This window comes from Arvicola amphibius, chromosome 6, assembly GCF_903992535.2.
Source record: "Arvicola amphibius chromosome 6, mArvAmp1.2, whole genome shotgun sequence".
NCBI classification, from domain to species: Eukaryota; Metazoa; Chordata; class Mammalia; order Rodentia; family Cricetidae; genus Arvicola; species Arvicola amphibius.
Genome location: NC_052052.2, coordinates 93190153 through 93209340, shown reverse-complemented (window position 1 = coordinate 93209340; position 19188 = coordinate 93190153). Strand labels below are relative to the sequence as shown.

The 19188-nt window shown below is 42.4% G+C and overlaps 1 protein-coding gene across 1 annotated transcript in view; it reads left to right on the top strand.

Annotated features, from left to right (window-relative positions):
- The window catches only part of Armc3 (armadillo repeat containing 3), an 83080-nt gene that overhangs the window by 39054 nt on the left and 24838 nt on the right, over positions 1–19188 (top strand). Inside the window, 2 exon segments of the mRNA XM_042055318.1 lie at positions 2278–2430; positions 2523–2628. Of these exon segments, the coding sequence (XP_041911252.1) occupies positions 2278–2430; positions 2523–2628 (259 nt within the window).

The window sequence follows — 19188 nt, the reverse complement described above, 5'->3', positions numbered from 1 at the left end:
GTCTTCAGCTCTTCACCTAACCCTGCTTTGTGAGCACACTGAGTGCTATTTTCAAAGGGCGTTACTCTATTAGTACATAACTGTCTAGCATCTTTATTATCTGCATAATTAAAGCACAAATACTTCTTGGCATAGCGAGTCAGTGAAAGTACTTGGTTAATATGTTAATTTATCTCTTAAATCTATTCTAGCCACACTGCAATCAGCACTCTTGAGGTTTGGTGAACACAGCTGGATTTTGAGAACATTCCCAGCAGGGTTGAGAAACTAATTGCCCACAGTCTTTATTTAAATTATTTTGTAAAAAATCTAATTGCCCAAAGTATTTTACTTAAATTATTTTTTTAATCTTTCAAGTTTTTACATATATACTGAATTTTTTGAATGCAACAGTCATGTGCCCCAAAGTTGATCTTTTCACATTAATTACTACTGTGTTGTACCAGATTTTCCTGATAGCATCCATGCTGAGTGTTCTGTTTCAGACTTGATTCAGAGCCACCAGGGACAGCTTACTGATACAACTAAGTCATTTTTTTAAAAATGTGGTCAGTCTCTGGGAAAATCCCCAGTATTTTTTCGTAAACTAATAAGGACTTAGTGCATTTAAAAATATCTTAGAAGCCACATACTTTTGATGTTATTAACTGAGGCTTTTTAATGAAACGCTACCACCACCATTCTGACCAGCCTGAAGCCATCCGAGGAAGAAGCATAGGATTGATGGGTTCCCAAAACACGGCTCCTGATTGGTTACCTACCTAGGTCAGTCACTGGGATGGATGAGCCAAAGCCAGAAAGTCCTTGCAAGCATGACTGGCGGCTGCTGCTACAGAGAGAGAGCATTGGAACGTTCATTGTTAGAGAGAAGGAGAAAGTGGGCCTTAACTTATCAATGGAGACCCCATTAGTGTTTGTTTTTGAAAATATTTCTGGGGAAAAAGTCAATTAAAATACATCTAAGTAATAAGTTAGTTCGTGTACAGATTGTAATCTAAAGCATCATCAGTGTTTGGGGTAGCAGATCCTTCTCTTTTGTTAATGTTCTCAGACTGCAGAGTCATACAGGCTTGTATACTGGCCATGAGAACTGACTTCATCGTGATTGTGTTTTTCAGGCTCTACAACCCTAATGAGTAAAGACTCAAACCCACAGCCAAATATTTTAAGGAAACCAAATGTAACTCAGCAAGGAATTATTCCGCAGGTCCCCTCAACAGCCTCTGGAGCCACTGACCCCAGTTTTTAGCACATTTTCAGACTCTTAAATGGTAGTAAGTTTAGAATTAAATAGAACATGAAATATTTTAAATTTTAGAATGAGCAAAACACAAAAATAACCTTCGTATTCTAAATTTAATGTTCTGGTTTGATGTTCCAATTTCAATTGGCAAGGTATTTCCTTCAGTATACTGTAAGATTGGCATTTATTTAAAAGAAAAAAGCTAGGACTAAAGAAAAAAATGTTTAAAGGACAAAGGCAAACAAAAATCACTTTTTTTTTCAGGCTGGGGAAGTCTCCATGGCAGACCACTTGGTTACGGTCCAGGGCCCTAAGGTTCTGCCCAAGCATCTCTCTCTCACACACACACATGCGCACACAATTGGTTTGAAATTTAATATTTTATAAGGGGGTGAATAGCATGATGTGTACATAGAATTCTAAGTGCTTTCAAAAGAAAAATTATTCTAACGTTGTATTATGTCTGATGATTCAAGTGATTTCTGTGGCCTTTGCTATTTGAGCATGTACAGGTATTTGAGGGAATAACTGTATTTGCAGGTTTTGATGGGCAGCGAGGAGAGGCAAGACCGTAGGTCACTATTCACTTCTTCCTCCCTGCTGCTCTTCTGGAGTCTTGAGTATCTGGTTCTCTGATCCGTACATTGTAGGCATCTTAATAGTGTGTTTTATATTTAAAACAATATCAGGGACTTGGGCTTCCATACTTAGTGGGGGCAGAGCCGGTGTGAACACTGAGAGCCGAATCAGCTTGTGAAGAGAGTTAAGTGCTTGTGAATTCTGAAAGTGTGCATCTTACCCCGCACAGCTCCCTACCACAGTACTGAAACACAGCGGATGGGGGAATACGGAATAAGTGTGGCGCCGGTCATTCCGTTTGTGTCCCGGCTGTGTTCTGAAGCTTAGCTAGATACACATTCAGTTTAGCTTAGGCTTGAACATTAAAGTTTGCAAATGGCTTCTGCCAAGTGGTAAATAGTAATAAAGTTTTTGCCAGACAATTCTGACATGCTCTTCCTTTTGGTTTATGAAAGCGGAAAATAGAAAATTTTTTCACGAACAAGAGGTTGAAAAATGCCTGGTGACCCTCTTGGGATCTGACAGCGAAGGAACTAAGATTGCCGCTTCCCAAGCTATTTCCGCCATGAGCGAGAATTCCAGCAGCAAGGAGTTTTTCAACACCCAGGGTGAGTAAACCGGGACCGCCAGGCTTGAAGGTTATGTGTTCCGGGTTGTATGGAAGGGTTTGAACTCACGGCTTACACTCGTTTCTCTGCAGGGATTCCGCAGATAGTTCAGCTGCTCAGAAGCGACAATGAGGAGGTGAGAGAGGCAGCTGCCCTGGCTCTGGCAAACCTGACCACCAGCAGCCCCGCGAACGCAAAGTAAGTACAGGGACGTCACTGGGGCCACAGCTGCGACAGTCGACTTTTAAGGTGATCGATATTTTTTTCCTAGGTGATCTGACTTTTGTTATTCCTCAGGGTTTCTTATGAAAGTAGTTTCTGATTGGCCTATTTCACCCCCCAAAATTGGGACTATTGGATTTTGTTGAGAAACTTCAAACCATTATACCCATTTGTGAAATTAAATCCTTGAGTTTGTGTGTTCCTACTCCTCTGTGGTGTGTGTGTGTGTGTGTGTGTGTGTGTGTGTGCGAGCATGTGTGTTTGTTTACATGTCCATGTGTACAGATGCATATAGAGCCCAGGCATCATTCTCTATCATTTTCACTTGGTTTTATTAAATTTTTGCTATTTTATGTGTATGTATATTTTGTCTGTATATCTGTGCACCATGTGTGCACTTGGTACCCACAGAGGCCAGAAGAGGGAATTGGATGCCTTAGAACTGTAGTGACAGACCCTTGTGAGCAGCCACGTAGGTACCAGAGATCAAGCCTGGATCCTTAAAAGAGCAGCCAATGCTCTTAACCACTGTACCATCTCTCACAGCCCAAATTCCCTTCATTTTTTTGGGACAGTCTCCCACTGAACCTGAAGCTCACCTATTCAGCAAGCTTAGCAAGTCAGCGGGCTCCAGGGATTGTCCCTGCTCCTTTTCCCCAGTGCTGAGATTACAGGCATGTGCAACCAATCCTGACACTTTTCATAGGTGCAGGGATCCAGACTCAGGACCCCATGTATGTGCAGCAAGCGCTTGACTGACAGAACCATTTCCCCAGCCCGTCTGCTAACTCATACAGCTTTTACTTCCAATGCAAATGAAAGTAAGCAATGCTAGAAATATCCTTGACAACATTATCAAAAACAACAGGTAAATTTTAAAGAGTCTCAAGATCCGTTTTGAAAGGATGTAAACATTAGAGAAAATGGGAGCATTTAAAAAGTGACCTAAAGGCAATGAACACAAAGGAAGGAGGGTAGGGGAGGAGATGCCTCTTGATTATGAACACTGTTGGTAGAGGCCTCCCAGACTCCAGAAATAATCACACAGAAATCTGGATTAATTGCAATACTGTTTGACAATAGCTTAAGTGTATTACTAGCTAGCTAGCTCTTATATTCTAAACTAACCCATTCCTATTAATCAGTGCATCATCACGAGGCTGTGGCCTACCTGCAAAGTTTCAGTGGGCTCCAGTGGAGGCGTCTGTCTCCTGTGGCAGCTACATGTCTTCTCTCTTACTCTGCCTTCTTTCTCTCAGCATTCAGTTTAGGTTTCCCACCTGACTTTACTCTGTTTAGCCATTGGCTGAATGCAGCTTTATTCATTAACCAATAAAACCAACACCTAAATAGAAGGACCTCCCACACTGGGAATACCACACCATGGAATGTGTTTTGTAATCATTTTTAAAATTAGTTACCTATGTAGTCCATCAGTAATGAGACAAAACTCTGCAATCTTGGCTGATTTCCAGGGTTCACCTGTGTGGAAATAGCTGAGCTGGAGACTGAGCCCAGGTCTGTCAGATACCAAAGGCCATGCTCCTTTCTCCACAGAAGGTGATACAGACTTGCAAGACAGGAATTTCCTGAACCCAGCTTTCATAAATAAGAAAATCCTTTCCCTTTCATGCATCTCAGTTAGTAGGCAAACTAACAACTATTTCTCATCCTTTTGTGTGTGTGATGTTCTGGCTAAAATTCCCTTTCTAACTTGAAGCATGTTCTCTTCTTCCCCTCATAGAGCCTTTTTCTTGACCATTCTTCCCCCCTTCTCTACTCCCACTTGAGCATTTTATAAATTGTTAGTGGGGTGACTAAAATCTATATGCCCTGTGAAAGCCACCAACACCAAGGGTGCTCCTCTGTCACAGGCAGTCTGCATGGCTTCCGGAGCCAGAGGCATCACTCTCTCCACCGAAGTGCTGGCTTTTAGGGTGCCTCTGACCCAGGAAGCAACAGTTTAAAGATAGCAGCTCTACCATTTCAGGAAGTTTTGTCAGCAACATTAAAATCTCTTCGTCATCTGATTGGATCTACGTATTATCTGAAATGCTGTTAACAGACCTCCACAGTGTATGCCCTCCTCCACAGTGTATGCCCTCCTCCAGAGTGTATGCCCTCCTCCAGAGTGTATACCCTAATCCAGAGTGTATGCCCACCTTGATCTGAGTCTGGCCTCTGTGAGTTCACAGTTCTGTATAAACCTGAAGAAGATCCAGGCAGCTTGTCTTCCCAGGGACTTGTCTGCTACAACCAGATTTCCTCAACTCTCAGGAGTGCCCTTCATTCCTTCCATCTTTCCTCGCTTCTGTTTGGAAAGGCGTTCACTGGTGCTCTTTGAGAGAGATCTGAACAGTTTTACTTTTGATTTTTTTGATCTAAAAATATTTTTGAAAGCAAATATTTTTAAAATTGATGTATTTATCGTTATAGATATATGAGTGTTTTGCCTGCACATATGTGTGCATAGCCACATTCACGACCCTCCAAGGTCAAAAGAGGGCTTTGGGTTCCCTGAGATTGGAGCTGACGGCTGTGGTGTGGGCGCTGGGGATCACACCACTGTCCTCTGCGAGGGTAACAGGTGCTCTCAACTGCTGAGCCGACTCCCCAGTCCTAAAATAAGTAGTTTTGGAGTGAGTCAGTCTTGGTATATTTGTGCCAGATGCTGAAAACTAGAATCAGAAAGATCTTATAGTCAACCCAAATCAGGGAAGCCAGCCAACTTGGAGCTCCTTCTAGAATGCTAATAACTCGATGATTATAAAGTCAAATTCAGCAAAAGCGACAACAAGTGTGATTGGTTATTTTATAGAAAATGTTTTCTCCCTTGACTGTGTTCAAACACCAGTTAACATAAACCTGGCTTCCCGGGTCCACAGACTTCTCCTTCTCAAAGCAAGCTATTTCACAGAGACGTCTCCAGCAGGAGCCATTCCGCTGCTGGGGTGGTTGAGCCTGTTTTTCTAATTGCTTTCTGTGGCTCATCCTGAAGGAAGGGGCAAAGCCAGTGCTGCATCCAGGTGCTTTTGAGAGCTGTTGGAACACTCACCCACTTACCCATTTCCAACCTAATTAGTAACAGGGCCCTGGAGTCGCCATAAACACTGTGGGCGTGTCTTGTCCTGTCTCCTATAGGCACCTTTTGATGTGCCTAAAGTGAATTTCTAATTCTTTTTTAAAATAGTAATTTTTAGTTATTTTTGAAATTTTCCTACACTGTATACAATGTATCCTGGTCATATCCACCACTACTTTCTCTATCCAATTCTTTCCAGGACGGCACCCACACCCACACCTCCTTTTCCAGCTTTAACTGTCTGTCTATCCCCTGATCCACATTATTACTGTCCATACGGGAATGCATGCAGGGTCATCCACCAAGGCATGAACAACCTACCAAAGGCCACCCTCCCCCAAAGAAAAGAAACTGAATTTTGTCTTCCTATCAGCCATGAACTGCTCCTCAGCTACTGCCTCAGAAGCCCCTTTTTCCTCCACGCTAGAATTCTTAATCAGCACGATTTTGTGCAGATAACCACAGCTCCTATGGGCTCGCATGTGCAGCAGCTGTAGCATACCCAGAGGACAGTGCTTCGTGTTCCTCCCATTCTCCGCCTCTTCCATGCTTTCTGTGCCCTCTTGTGAGATGCGTCCTGAGCCTCGGCTGGGGTAGATATCTGAGCTAGGGCTGAGCACTCCGTTATCTAGCCTCAAATTTGGGGCATCTTCTGGAGTTAGAGGCTTGTTTTGCAACCTGAGTGATGTATGCGTAAAATGAAATGAAATCAATTAAATTAAGTGAAGCCAAAGAGGAAAAAGAAAAGGAGAAGGAAGAGGGAGAAGAAAAAGGAGAGAGAAGGAGGAGGAAAGGGAGGAGGAGGAAAAGGAGAAGAAGAAATAGCCAGGAGAACTATACTTGGTAGTGACTCTTTTTGCAAAAAGGACAAATGCTTTTTCATTCAAATTTTTATGATCTAAAATGGAATTTTATAAGCTATCTATAAATCAATTTTTCATCTAATATATTTGATCTCAGGCTACCATGTGTCTTGTTTCTCACATGAAAACACATTTACCTTTAGCAGTGGTGTGTAGACGGGAGACTTTCTCATGAGCGAATACCAAGCCCATCCAGGCCCCTTTGTGGAAGGTTTGAAACCCTTGAAGGGCTACAGGACTGCTGGTCGATGGTCTCTGGGAATGTGGCTTCAGGGATACTCAAGCTTTCTGGACCCTTCAGCCTTTCTTTCTTCACAGAATAGCACTTCAAACACTTGCAATGAATTTGAATGGAAAGATTCTAAATTGCTCTCATTCTCCCCTTGTGTTTACCCGGCTACTGAGGCCATGGGGGGTGGGGGTGGGGGAGATGGCGGGAAGGTAAGAGCCCCAGTTGAATCAGCGACTGAAGTTCTCAGCAGAGCCGTTTTCCCGGAACCCTTAGGGGGCATGTGGGCCATTCAGCCCTCACAGAGTGCAGATTCTGGGGGGATGATCTCCCAGGGTTTCCAGGGTTTCTCTGGGCCCTTTGTTGGAAGACTGCATTCATTCATCTTCAGTTTCTGCTTGGACCTGTCTGGCTGACTCCGTAACTTCCTCCCTGCCAAAATTCCCTTGAAATCCCTGTTGTTCTGTAAATCAGAAGCCTGGGTGCCAAGTAACTAGCCTTATCCAATTTTATATGAAACCGGTAAAGGAGGGTGTGCGTCTCAGAGGCCTTGTCTAGCCCACCTGCTAAGTTCTCGTAATTGAGATTGTAGCTTACTTCAATAACACACTTACAAATTAAAACATTGTTGCAGAAAACAACCAAGAGCAAAATAGGCCATAAAATATGTTCTAGAAGTCCCTTCCAGTTCCAGAAGTATTTTGCCTGGAGTGTTTTGAACTCGCAGTCCTCTTGCCTAGAATGTTTTTCTAGAAAGCATAGTCACTGTTCAAATCCCCTTGGGATAGCTCTCTACCATTGCTACAGAATTGAAACACTACTATCCACTGCTCATCCTCATTCACTTCCTGCCTCCCATCCTGTGTGGCTAGCCTGTTAGCTTGATTGCTGTTTATAGTGTATCCCACTATCACTAGATCTGTGGAGGGAGCAGCCTTTCTCTCTTTATTCATTGACACATCCCAAGTATCTAGAACAACACACTGTCCCTCAGACGGGGTAGGGGTGGGAGAGGGGGTGAGAGATTTAAAAAACAAAAATGAAAATGTCACCCAAAGTGAGAGATAAAAAGTTTAGTGTGATGGGGAAGTGGCAGCTGCGAAAACAGGTAAACTGAGGCTGCTGGAGGACCCTAAGAAGAGGAAAACGGCCAAAAAATATTTCTGGGTGGACCGGAAAGGGAGGGAAGTTCCAGTCGGGGCTGGGGAGGGTTGAAGAGCAATCTGTCTCCAGAAAAATCCCACCAAGATCTCCAAACTGATATTTGCCACTGCAGTTGAACACTAAAGGAGACACCTGCTGTCTCCGTCAGACTTGGGTCAAGTAAGCCTATGCAAACATCCAGACGTGGAGTAGCAGTGGCTCCTAATGAAGATGAAGATGGTGCACTGGAAGAGATGGCTCCAGAGGATTCCTGGAGAATATTGCAAGGGGGAGCCAGCAGCAGCCAGCCCCCAGTCCTTTAACAGAAGAGTTTCTATACCAGAAGCTGTGGAAACGGAATACAGAAGTTCATCTTGGAAATGTCCACGACCAAGATGAGTCAGAGAGCGGCTTTGAAACTGTGATGTGGGCAGGTGGATAGTTAAAAAACCTTAAAAACAAAACAAAACAAAACAAAAGAATAATTTAAGACTGTATTTGAACTCCCTTTTTGTCTTCTCTTTTTGTAAAACATTAAATGGACCACTACTAAAATATGGGAGTTTGAACCTAAAAGTAATCTTTGTTTTACATACAAATTTAAGGCATTTGCTTGTTTTGTAGTGTTTCATGTGGTTTATTTGCAAAGGTGACGGAAAGAATCAGGATGTTAGACACAACTATTAGCACATTAAAAGGGGTCCCTTTAAAACTCTGGGTAGTTCCTCTCTGACTTCCCTAGTCTTTAACCAATCTGGCAACCAGCAACAGCCTTCTAGAGAAAATGAGTATTGTACTGAAAAGAAAACATTACTAGACTCTTGGCAAAGAGCACAATTAAGTAAAATTAAACTAGACCCGCCCTACTTTTCTTTATGGGCATCCTATACCTTGTATTGCACTGCCAAGAGAGAGTATGGACTTAGATATTACACACACACACACACACACACACACACACACACACATGCGCGCGCGCACACACATCTTCCCCACCAAATGTTTTGCGCAGTATTTGAAATAGACCACTTGGCTTGAATGGACTTTGTCTGCCTTCACGAGTCTTCTGAGAACATCATTTGCTAACGATTAGGAAATCAGCATTTTGAATGTACTTCTAGTATTTGTTCCTAGTTTCTGTGATTCCACCAGAACTTGAATTCTAAGGAAGGAGATTTAAAATATAAGCTACCACCTAAAATCTAAATGTGCATACAGCGTTGTTTGGTTAGTTTTCATTTTTAAAAGGTTTGAATGAAAACACACCCACCCACAACCACCCACCCCCACACACACACGAGAAAGAGAGACAAGCAGACAAGAGGAAGAGAACATAGCATTGTATGAAGACAGAACTGAAAAGAGGCACGTCCTATGCCTTCCCTGGAGCAGTTTTTACTAACTTGTTAGATGCAACTTGAGCAGGACTCATGGCATGGTTTCTCACTAGTACAATTACACAGTTTATTTGAAACATGCAAGCAGTGACTAGTGGCGTCAAAAGCATACTTTAATTCCTTAAATAGAAGGAAAGCAAACACATGTTCTTGTAGTCTCTTGTTACATATAGTCATCGATTTGTGTGTTGTAAAGCTTGTTTAGTAATTTTGGTTTAGTGTTGTATACTGGTGATTTTTAAAAGGGTGGCAGTTAAACACACGTTTAAAAACATAGTCATAGTCAAAATAATTGGATGGGCATTGATTTGCATAGACTTTTGGTTTTTTTAATTTTAGTTTGACTGGTATTAAAGTAAAGTAAAGACATTTCTCTCTTTGTATATCGAGTTCTGGTTGGTAACTCTTTTGGATCAAGTAAAGAAGATGTAGTGATTATTTTAATAAGCAATAAAATGGGCTTAGTTTGCCCACATAAATGTAAGTTGTTTGTGTATCTTGATGTAATATAATCATACAGAAACTAATTATGCTAGGTACATTTCTGTTGTTTTACTTAAGAGTATTACCAACTGTTGACTTGTTTGTGGATGCTAGCATTAAATGTGTGGATATGCTTCACTGAAAATCAGTACCTGCTTAGAGAGCTCTTTACCACTAAGAAAACTGAAGCAGCCTCCAAAGGTTGTCATGTCCAGGGAAAGCATCACTTGGATCCCAGAGGCCACCCTGAGGTCAATAGTGACTTCCCTCTCCAAGCTTTCTGGTCTTGCGTTCAGTCCTTTGTTTTCTGTGAATAAAGGTTAATGAGAGAGAAGCAACAAACAGGAATCAGAGTGCTTAGCTGAGAGTTAAAGGCAAGAACTGCCAGAGTTACCTGTCAAGAGGTGAAAGGAGAAAGAAACTGGTTTATGTGAGCAAATAAAAAGGAGAGGTGGAAACAAGCCCAGCTAGAAGAGAGGACGGAAACGGAGCTGAAGCAGCAGTGGGAACAGGTAGCCCCTGCTAACTCGGCACAGCGCCTTTCTTGGCATGCTGCTAATCTACTTGACAGTCCTGTGTGTGTAATGATTTTTGGAAATGAGAAGCTATTAATTTTTGGACGTAGGAAATATCTTCAGTTGAATTTCATGTTTTATTTACTCTGTACTTTTCTACCCAATTAATCATTTCAAATTTTTAAATAATTTATGCAAGTGCAGAGAGAATGATTTGTGGTTGACATCCTTCTGAGTGGCTGGTTCTATATGTAATGAGGATATTTTAAACAATTTATAACGTCACTGCCATCTGTTGGATTCCATCAGAAGTAGAGTTTTCAGAGTTGCCCCGAGAACAGAAAGGATTTGGTACCCTTCATTTCCGTTTGCACTGCTAACTAAATTTACCTCTTTGATAAACCATGGAGATTTGAAAGTAAGTAAAAAGGTTGGTTGGGCATTTTAAAGTGTTACCATTTTTTAAAAGATACAATTTTAGCAAATAGCAGTGAATGAATATAGAAAGCAATAACCACAATCATTTTAATACCTAAAAGAGATTGAAAACTGATAACTAAGGCTCGACTCTTCACAGATAATAATGTGTTCAACCATTCTGACCTTGATTCTTCATAGACACCCCACCTTTTCTCCTTAAAGAAAATTTTGAGTTTTTAACCCCTTCCTCTCCATCTCCCTGTGAAAATTTCAGCTTATTGTATAGCTTCTCCACTGCCCACACGAGCAGCAACTCAAGAAATTCTGACCTGCAGCATATAGACTAGTCACTTAAAAAAAATAATACATTTATTAGATGTCAGGCCAGCTCAAGCCTTGGAAATAGCAGAGGCAAGCTTGTCTCTGGGGAGAGCTCTGCTTTTGTGTGACCTCTGGCCAGTATACAGGAGCTGGTGATGGGTAAGGCAGGGATAGAGGGCCTACATTTCATTTGTGTACCCGAGTGCTTTGTTAACGTTCAGACAGCTTCAGCTGTCTATCCTTGTCAGTATGAATGACTGGTCGTTTTGTAGCATTGGCTTAAAATTTCTTTTGACTAATATAGAAATAAAGAAAAAAATCTTAAATTTAAATAAAACTGGGGGAAGACAGGCAACACCACTTTAATGTTCCCGAAGATTATTTGCCATCATGTCTAAGAAAATGATACAATATGTGGATAAAAAAATTTAGATGCGTCCCCAGTATAGTCTTTTCATATACTATTGCAAAAGTCAGTACCTCATACAGTATGTCTCAAAACAAGCCAAGACTCACTTAGTGACCATGCTGTGTGACAGTCCTGTCACATAGTCAGGGATAGGCTAAGCTGAAGCAGGAATTATCTCTGGCTGAAAGGGTGTGTGTGTGTTAGGTTAAAAAATTACCACCCAATTAAATAAATAAAGCTGGAGGTGGGTTGGTAATATAATATGCTGTGTTTATTTATTTTACCGTTTCTTTGTTATGTCTTAACTTGTAGATGTGGAACTGATTATCCTTAGAGTAGCCAATATTTTATTGTAGAATGATGGCGGTAACAGAGCGAGCGATGACCGGTTATTTTGAAGACAAAAATACAACAAAACACATCTGTTAAAGTGGCCACACGCCACGCCTTCCCTTCTCCCTCGGCATCCCTTGCCGGCAGGGACGCTGCGGTTGTGTGCTGTCGTCCTTTGAGAATTGCCACTAGCCCCACTTCTCCGCAACACTCAGCTTCACTTAGGATAAGTAATCTCGGGACTCAAAACACTTAAAGAAACATTGGCCATTGAAATGACCCATGAAAGGCGCAAACTCAGCGCCTAGGTTTGATGTGTGGGTCGGATCTAGAGCCCAAGCCGCGCAGTTATTGTCTTTGTCGCCTAGCGTTCTTAAGAAATAGGTTTTCTGCGTGAATTCCCTTCACCCACAGCGGCAAAAACCGCGTCTTCCTACTGCCCCCTAGTGGCGACTCAGGAGGAAGTTGGGGGAGGGGCAAAAATGGATCGCTCGCTCTGTGTTTTAATGAAACACACACTAATTTAATTTGAAACACTCTAGTGAGTCTAAAATAATATTTTTGGAACATTATTAAAAGATTGTGATCTGGAAAGCATTTCATCGTGATAGTATTTTACTGCTAACTACACGGCTAGCAGATGTTTGTGTCTCTTTGTCCCTTTCTGAGGTGCAATCATTTCAAAATGTTTTGACACCTTTTTTTTCTAGCGTTGACTGAATTTCTGTCGTGCAGTGTTATCACGGCGACAAACGCAGCACGTTTGAGCAATAGACACTAATGAATCCCATTGTAATAGAAAAGATTATTTAAAATTTTTGTGTAAATTTGTTGTAAAATTCTAGAAGCTTGGCAGTCTCCCAATATAAGTGACAGGTGACATAAATTGAGCTGGTTTGAAAGGGCTGGTTTTGTTCGAAGATTTTTTTTTTTAATTAGTGATGATATTTCAAAGAGCTTGGTACTTTAGAAGTCCTTTAAGAGCCCCGGACATTGGACAGTATGTAAAAACACTTGTCACTAAGCCCCATGTCCTGAGTTCGGTGCCCAGGTCCGACCTAGGGAAGCAGAGATAAGACGCTCAAGGATTGCCCTCTGACCTGCACACGCATGCCATGGTGCAGACACGTTTATGACAAATAAAGTAAAAAGTGCTTTGTATTTAAGCGATAAAACAGAAAGAATCTTCATGGTACACTTATGAATTAAGTATTCCTGTATTCCTTCTGTCCAAATTTACCGAGTGGCTGTTTCTCAGGTCCACCCTTAGCTCTCTGTTCCTGTCCTCATGGCAGAATCATGTCATTGCTTTGCTTATAGTGGCTGGGGAAAAGTCATACTGGAGTTAAAAGTACCGAGATTGAAAAACTGAGTTTTCAATAAAACCGCTGGGTTCCCCACGCATGCTTTGTGTCGGCGGATGCTTGCCAGACCTTGACAAACAATTTGAATTTGATTAGCTACCAGTTTTGTGAGGCTCAATGAATCTCATAAAATGTTCAATTAGAAAATTATCTGCGCTGCTTTTATTACCTGCAGAGCTGGGCTGATATTTGCATAACATTTTAAAGTTGCTGGTACTCTCTGGTTTCCGGCATTACTGACTTACACAGGAAATTATCAAACAGATTGGATAGCCTTAGATTATTTCTCTTTTAATTTGAATCCTAAATAGGATTAAATAAAGCTATACGTTAGTTTGTAGTCACCCTTGACTTTTCATATTAATAATTCCCCACGGTTTTTCTCCACTTGGAAATAGTCCCTTACTGCTGATTAATTGTCCCTCCGTGGAAAGGCTCTGGTCTGATCGTGAAGAAGCAGCCTCTTTTCTAGTCCCGCAGGTGTATTTTGGCTGGCTGAAAAGTTGTCTGAAAAATGAAGGTTTCGTTGTCACATACAAGTGGTGAAATATGGTCTTGTTTTTCTGTGATCCACAAAAATCCGCCTGTCGGTGGCTAATGGATAGTCTGCTGCTGTTGGAGCTGACAGTGTGGGCAGGTGTTTAGCCAAGTACCCCAGTGGAGTGTATCTTTGGATCCGACAGCAGTCTTATGTGTGAAGGACTGTCCTTGTCACTGTCGTGTTTTCATGAGCGAGTAGAGGCACGGCACTTCTCCAGGTTACCCCAGGTAGTAGGCAGGACACTCGCATGGAGACCACAGTCTGCCGGTCTTCCCGGGAGCGGCCGTCCTTCTCCACGGGGTCTCCATGGTATCTCCCATGGATCTCCCATGGTGTCTGTCACTGAGCAAGTGTGGAAGGCTCTTATCCTCTATGCAGAACTCAGTCTGTGTCTCCAGTCCCTTCCTTTCCTTTCTCTTGGCTCACCCTCCATCTTTCTCCCCAGACTCCTTTCCCTTCCTCTTTCCCTCCCTCCTTCCCTCTCTCTCTCTCCTCTCTTCCCCTCATCTTCCCTGCCTCTCCTCCTCTCTTATTCCTTGAACAACATCAAAGTGAAGCAAAGCAGACTCTACATTTGCTTTTCTTGGAGAGGGAGGGGCAGCCACAGAAAATATTGTCTTCTGAAAAGATCATAATGCTTGAAACAATGATATCTGGACAGGACCGCGTGTGGCTGTGATCCCAACACTGGAAGGTGGGGAGGGGGTATCAGGAGTGTGAGGTCTTCTTTGACTACATAGTGAGTTGAAGGCTTATGTGGTCTATAGGAAACAAGGCTTCAAGCAAGCGAACAGATGAACACTTTCTGTCCATCTGGATTGGTTCTTCCTCAGCTAGGAAATAATAGCTGGACTGTGGATTGCGCACTGGTTTGGACCTCTGAGTCACTCGATTTGGCAGGTATTCTGTCTCTTCCAACCATCTCTTCTCTGCAGAAATGTCTTCCAATAGGGTCTTGAGGGGCTGCCCCTCTCTATGACATGTTGTCATTTATCTACGCACCTTTGATCTTAGGATTCTTTCATGATCACATCCCTGCTTTCTCCCAGTGCTTTCTGTGTAGGGTGCTGCTCCAGCCATAAAGATGTGGTAGGGATGGAGACAAAGGCCCTGGGGAACCTGCATTCCTTGAGCTTGTGTCTGGGAGATGTCAGCACACAACTATTATATTTTAATTTTGAGACAGAGCATGGCAAGTAGCCCAGGCTATCCCAATCCTACTGTGTTAGCCTCCCAAGTGCCAGGATTGCAAGCGAGCATTAGCACACCAGTCGTCTTAAAAGACTAATTTCCAAAGTGACGGAACTCTAACTGAAGCAAAACATCATGTGTCATAAAGAGAAACACGACCCTGTGGTCTTAAGAGGAGCCCCAGGGACCTGCGTGGAACTAACCAAGGAAGAGGACATAGCTCAGTGCTGCGGATTTACTTTTTTTTTAAGTCATGTTAGAATTTCCAGTGTCCTTATTAAGGAAATAAAATGATATCTTTAATTACCGTGGGATGCTATTCCATGTCATTTACAGATATTACAAACCAATTTCCAGGGGAAGCAGAAACATTTGATAACTGCAAAACCATTTATTCTGAGCAGCCAAACACCTTGGCCATCATTCCTATTTTATTAGGAAATGAGGCAGCCGTGTGAAATGAAGAAGTTGTTCTCTCGCCGTGGCAGGTAGTTAATTACTGCAGAGCTTTTGAAGCAGAGGGCGGCGGACGTGTAGGGAAGTGAAGAATTGTGATCGACTAGATAGGTCAATAAATACCCCTCCTCACTCTGTGTAAGAAAATGACATTTGATTCCCTTGGACTTTGATTGACTGCCTCCAGATCCGTAACAAAAACAATTTGGGATGTCTGTGGACGTGCTGGGCTAGCACACTTGATTGCATAGCTCGTCATAGAAGTACGTGAAGAACTTGTACACACAGCTCTTCATAGAGTGCATGGAAACCATAATGTCAGAGAAGCCGTAAGAAAAGAACATTCTTGAAGCCTCAGAGAAACTCCCAAGGCAGATCATTATGATACAAACAGTCTTCTTTCCCACATCTCTGAGTATTTTATTGCATCTTTATTTCTCTGTATCTTTGGCTAGCGTTTACCTTATAATAATCATCTTCTACTTTAAAATCTTTCATTTTAAGCATATGCCTGCAATTGTGATTTCCCCCTTTAGAGCCAATGGTTCTTTAAACATTATTTAAAAGAAGAAATCTTCTGGGCTGGTTTTGTCAGCCCTGGTGTGCAGCTGCAGTTTGGGTGTGTGTGCCGGCATTCTGAAGCTGAGGGCAACTGCCAGGTCATCCCTGTGCTCAACTCTGAAACAGTGTATCACACTTTCTGTCTTTTGGTTTCAAGCTTCACTTTTAACAGCTGAGCCATCTCTCCAGCCCAACACCACAGTTTTTGGATCATTAAAAGCCATGAGGAACAGAAAGAGAGAGTCAGGACTTCTGCCGTCTGTATTCTAGCTCTGGCTGTGGTGACCAGGAGATGTCCCACTGCCTACTGGTCGGTGGGTGCTGTGCTTTACCTGCACACGTCTCCTGTCATCTGGCACAGGTACAAGTGCCCTCCTAAGCCATACAGAGTGTGCCACTGAAGCCTGGCTGTGCCAATATGTCCTCCTTGGTGCGACAAAACTTGAAGACATATGAAAAGTCATGCTGGTGGGGACTGTTGTAATCACCGTTAACAAACAAGGTTCTCATTGCCAACATTACCATCTGTTCTGCTGGGTTCCACATTTTACCTTGTATGTGGGCTCTGTCAAACAGATTTCCAGAATGCCCAAGGTCACCCTTGATTCATGTAACCAGTCATTACAGATCTGTTGAACATGACTCTCAAACCAGCAGAAAGATCCAATTCTAGAACCAAATGGTGCGGCTTTGTGACACACTCAGAATCATTGTTTGCAAAGACAGCGACTCCCCAGGTGTAAGAAACGAGCAGGTTCCTAAGATATGCTTTGTTTAAAGTGTGAATTCCATTACTGAACCTCATCTAGAAGCTGTCTCTGTGGAAACAGCATTGTGGTGAGGACTGGACGGACCGACCTCAGTCAAGGTCAACCTAGACACAGAAAGTGGACCTTGCCCATTGTTGGCTCCCTCATTGTCCTTTTTCAACAAACCCAAAAGTTTTCTTCACTACCCAGAGTTAATCCAAGGCGTTAAAAATAGTTTGGTCTCCCCAAAACTGGAAATACACATCAACTAAGGGGCAAACTGGCTCTAAGAAGCCTGTATGGACAGTAGGCCCAGCGGGGAAGGGGGTGATTGAGAGGGAGGTCACACCAGGACAGCACAGAGCAGCTGCACAGCTATCAGCGGAGATGCAGTTCTTCAGGAGGAATGCAGGAGGGATGGGTTTAGGGCAAAGGGAACATGGGTGTGAGGAAATACATGGGAAACAGCATTGCAAGCCAGCAGTTGATGCCATGAGTATAATGGAATTCTTAGCCTCATGATACAGCACACTGTAGAGTAGGGAGGAGCTGGGCAGGGAACGGGAAGGAATGGATTATGGCATATATTGATATATTGCCAACCTGGCAAGAATGTTCAAATTGAAAATCTGTAGTATGGATTCGATTGAATGTCTGGTACTTCTGAAAAAGCCCAACTTAAACTGTAAGTCAAGGATGATTTGTATGCATGGACCTTCTTTCTGTAGTGGTGCTAATCCGCAGGAGAGGGGGTCAGGTTGGATTTAGCTGGAGGATGAAGAAAGAAAGGGGTGGATGTGAGAAATCGCGGTAGAGGGCAGTATAGGCAGGGCCTGGGTGAACGCAGTGAGCGGGGAGACTGCCCCTCTGCTCCTCACACAAGCACACAGATGTTTTTCTTCACCTCCGTATTTGTTGTTAACTTGTTTTCTTTTAAATTTACACTTAAACTCATTTGAGTAAACTCCAACTGGATGGCAATGAATGATAGTAAATATCAGAAAATATTCCTCAACTATTGCAGTGACATATGGCCCTGTAATTATGGATTCCCTAATCCAGCAGTGTGGCTTCTGTCTCACTCACTCGGGTAACGCTGTACTATGAAAGAAACTGAAACACGGTTTTAAAATAAGACAGCCTTTGGTCTTTGAATGGCCACATGAGAAACAGGAAAAAGCAAAACAATATCATGAGTTTGAAAGAAATATGATGAATGCAAATTTTTAATATGTGAATCCTGCATTTTATTTTATCCCTGTAATTTGTTTTTAGGCAACAAGGGTTTGGTTTCTTGACACAAGCACATTTTAGTAATTGTTTCTAGAGTTACACAGAACATAAACTAGAGGCAGAGGGTGGAGGTCCACTGAGTGCCTTTCTTCAGGGCCGAAAGCTTACTTTATCTCTGGGAGGCTGTTCTGCGCAGGGCAGAAAAAGTTATTTTCCACCATGCACCAGGAACCTGGGCTTTTTAAGCAGCTAGGTTTTTATCCATTTCTTCTATTGTCTTCATAAAGAGCCATGAGAAGAGCAGACAGCAGCCATCCACCGGGGAAGGCGAAGCGCGTCTTTACCATAAAGTGCCAACTCCGAGCACAAGGAGCAAGAGCTCAGGACTCCTTATCAAAACCCTCAGTCTTGACCTGCTGCTTCTTAGTTTCATTCTTGTTCTTCTTACTTCTGCTCCTCTTCCTTTTCTTCCTCTTCTTTCCTCCTTCTTCCTCTTCTTTCGACATATAAGCTGAGTCTTTTATATTTTTATTTCATTTGGTTTTTGTGTATGGTGTTTTGTCTGCTTGTGTATCTGTGTACCACTTGAATGTCTGGTTCTTGGAGGCTAGAAGAGGACATTCAGTCTCCTGGAATTGGAGTTACAGGTGGTTTTGAGCCATTGAACATAAGCAGTAAGCAAGTAGTAAGTGTTCCTAAGTTAAGTTGTCTCTCCAGCCCGCACCCTCATTTCTTAGTTTCTTGCTATCATAAGAAACTAAAAATGTAAAATGAGGTGAGTTCTTTCAATTTTCCAAGAATAAAAACCCCTCCTACTTGACAAAGAAATCATGTATCATGGGCAAAGTATGCTTGTAGTGGCTATAGATTTGAAGCATTTGACATGCGGAGCTGGGTTACAAGTGTCAAAAAATTACTTAAAAGAAGGAGTTTTGAAAAGATTTCAGCATTTGTCAACTAGAAAAATTACACTGAACTAGAACTTCCAGGGGTTGGGAGGTAGTTTTGTGGGAAAGCATGAGTTCTGTTCCTGGCATGTGCACAAGGTGTGTATGCCCGCATGTGCATGTGTGTGCATACACAGAGACACACAGACACACATGCTGCAGAAATTCAGTATGTGAACTCTAAAAATTACATAAGGAAAAACATGAAAAATTCCTGATAAATCTGTAAGTTCTAATTCATTCTTATTGCTTAGTCTTCAGCTCTTAAACTAAGATCAAATGTAAAATCTTCCTTATTT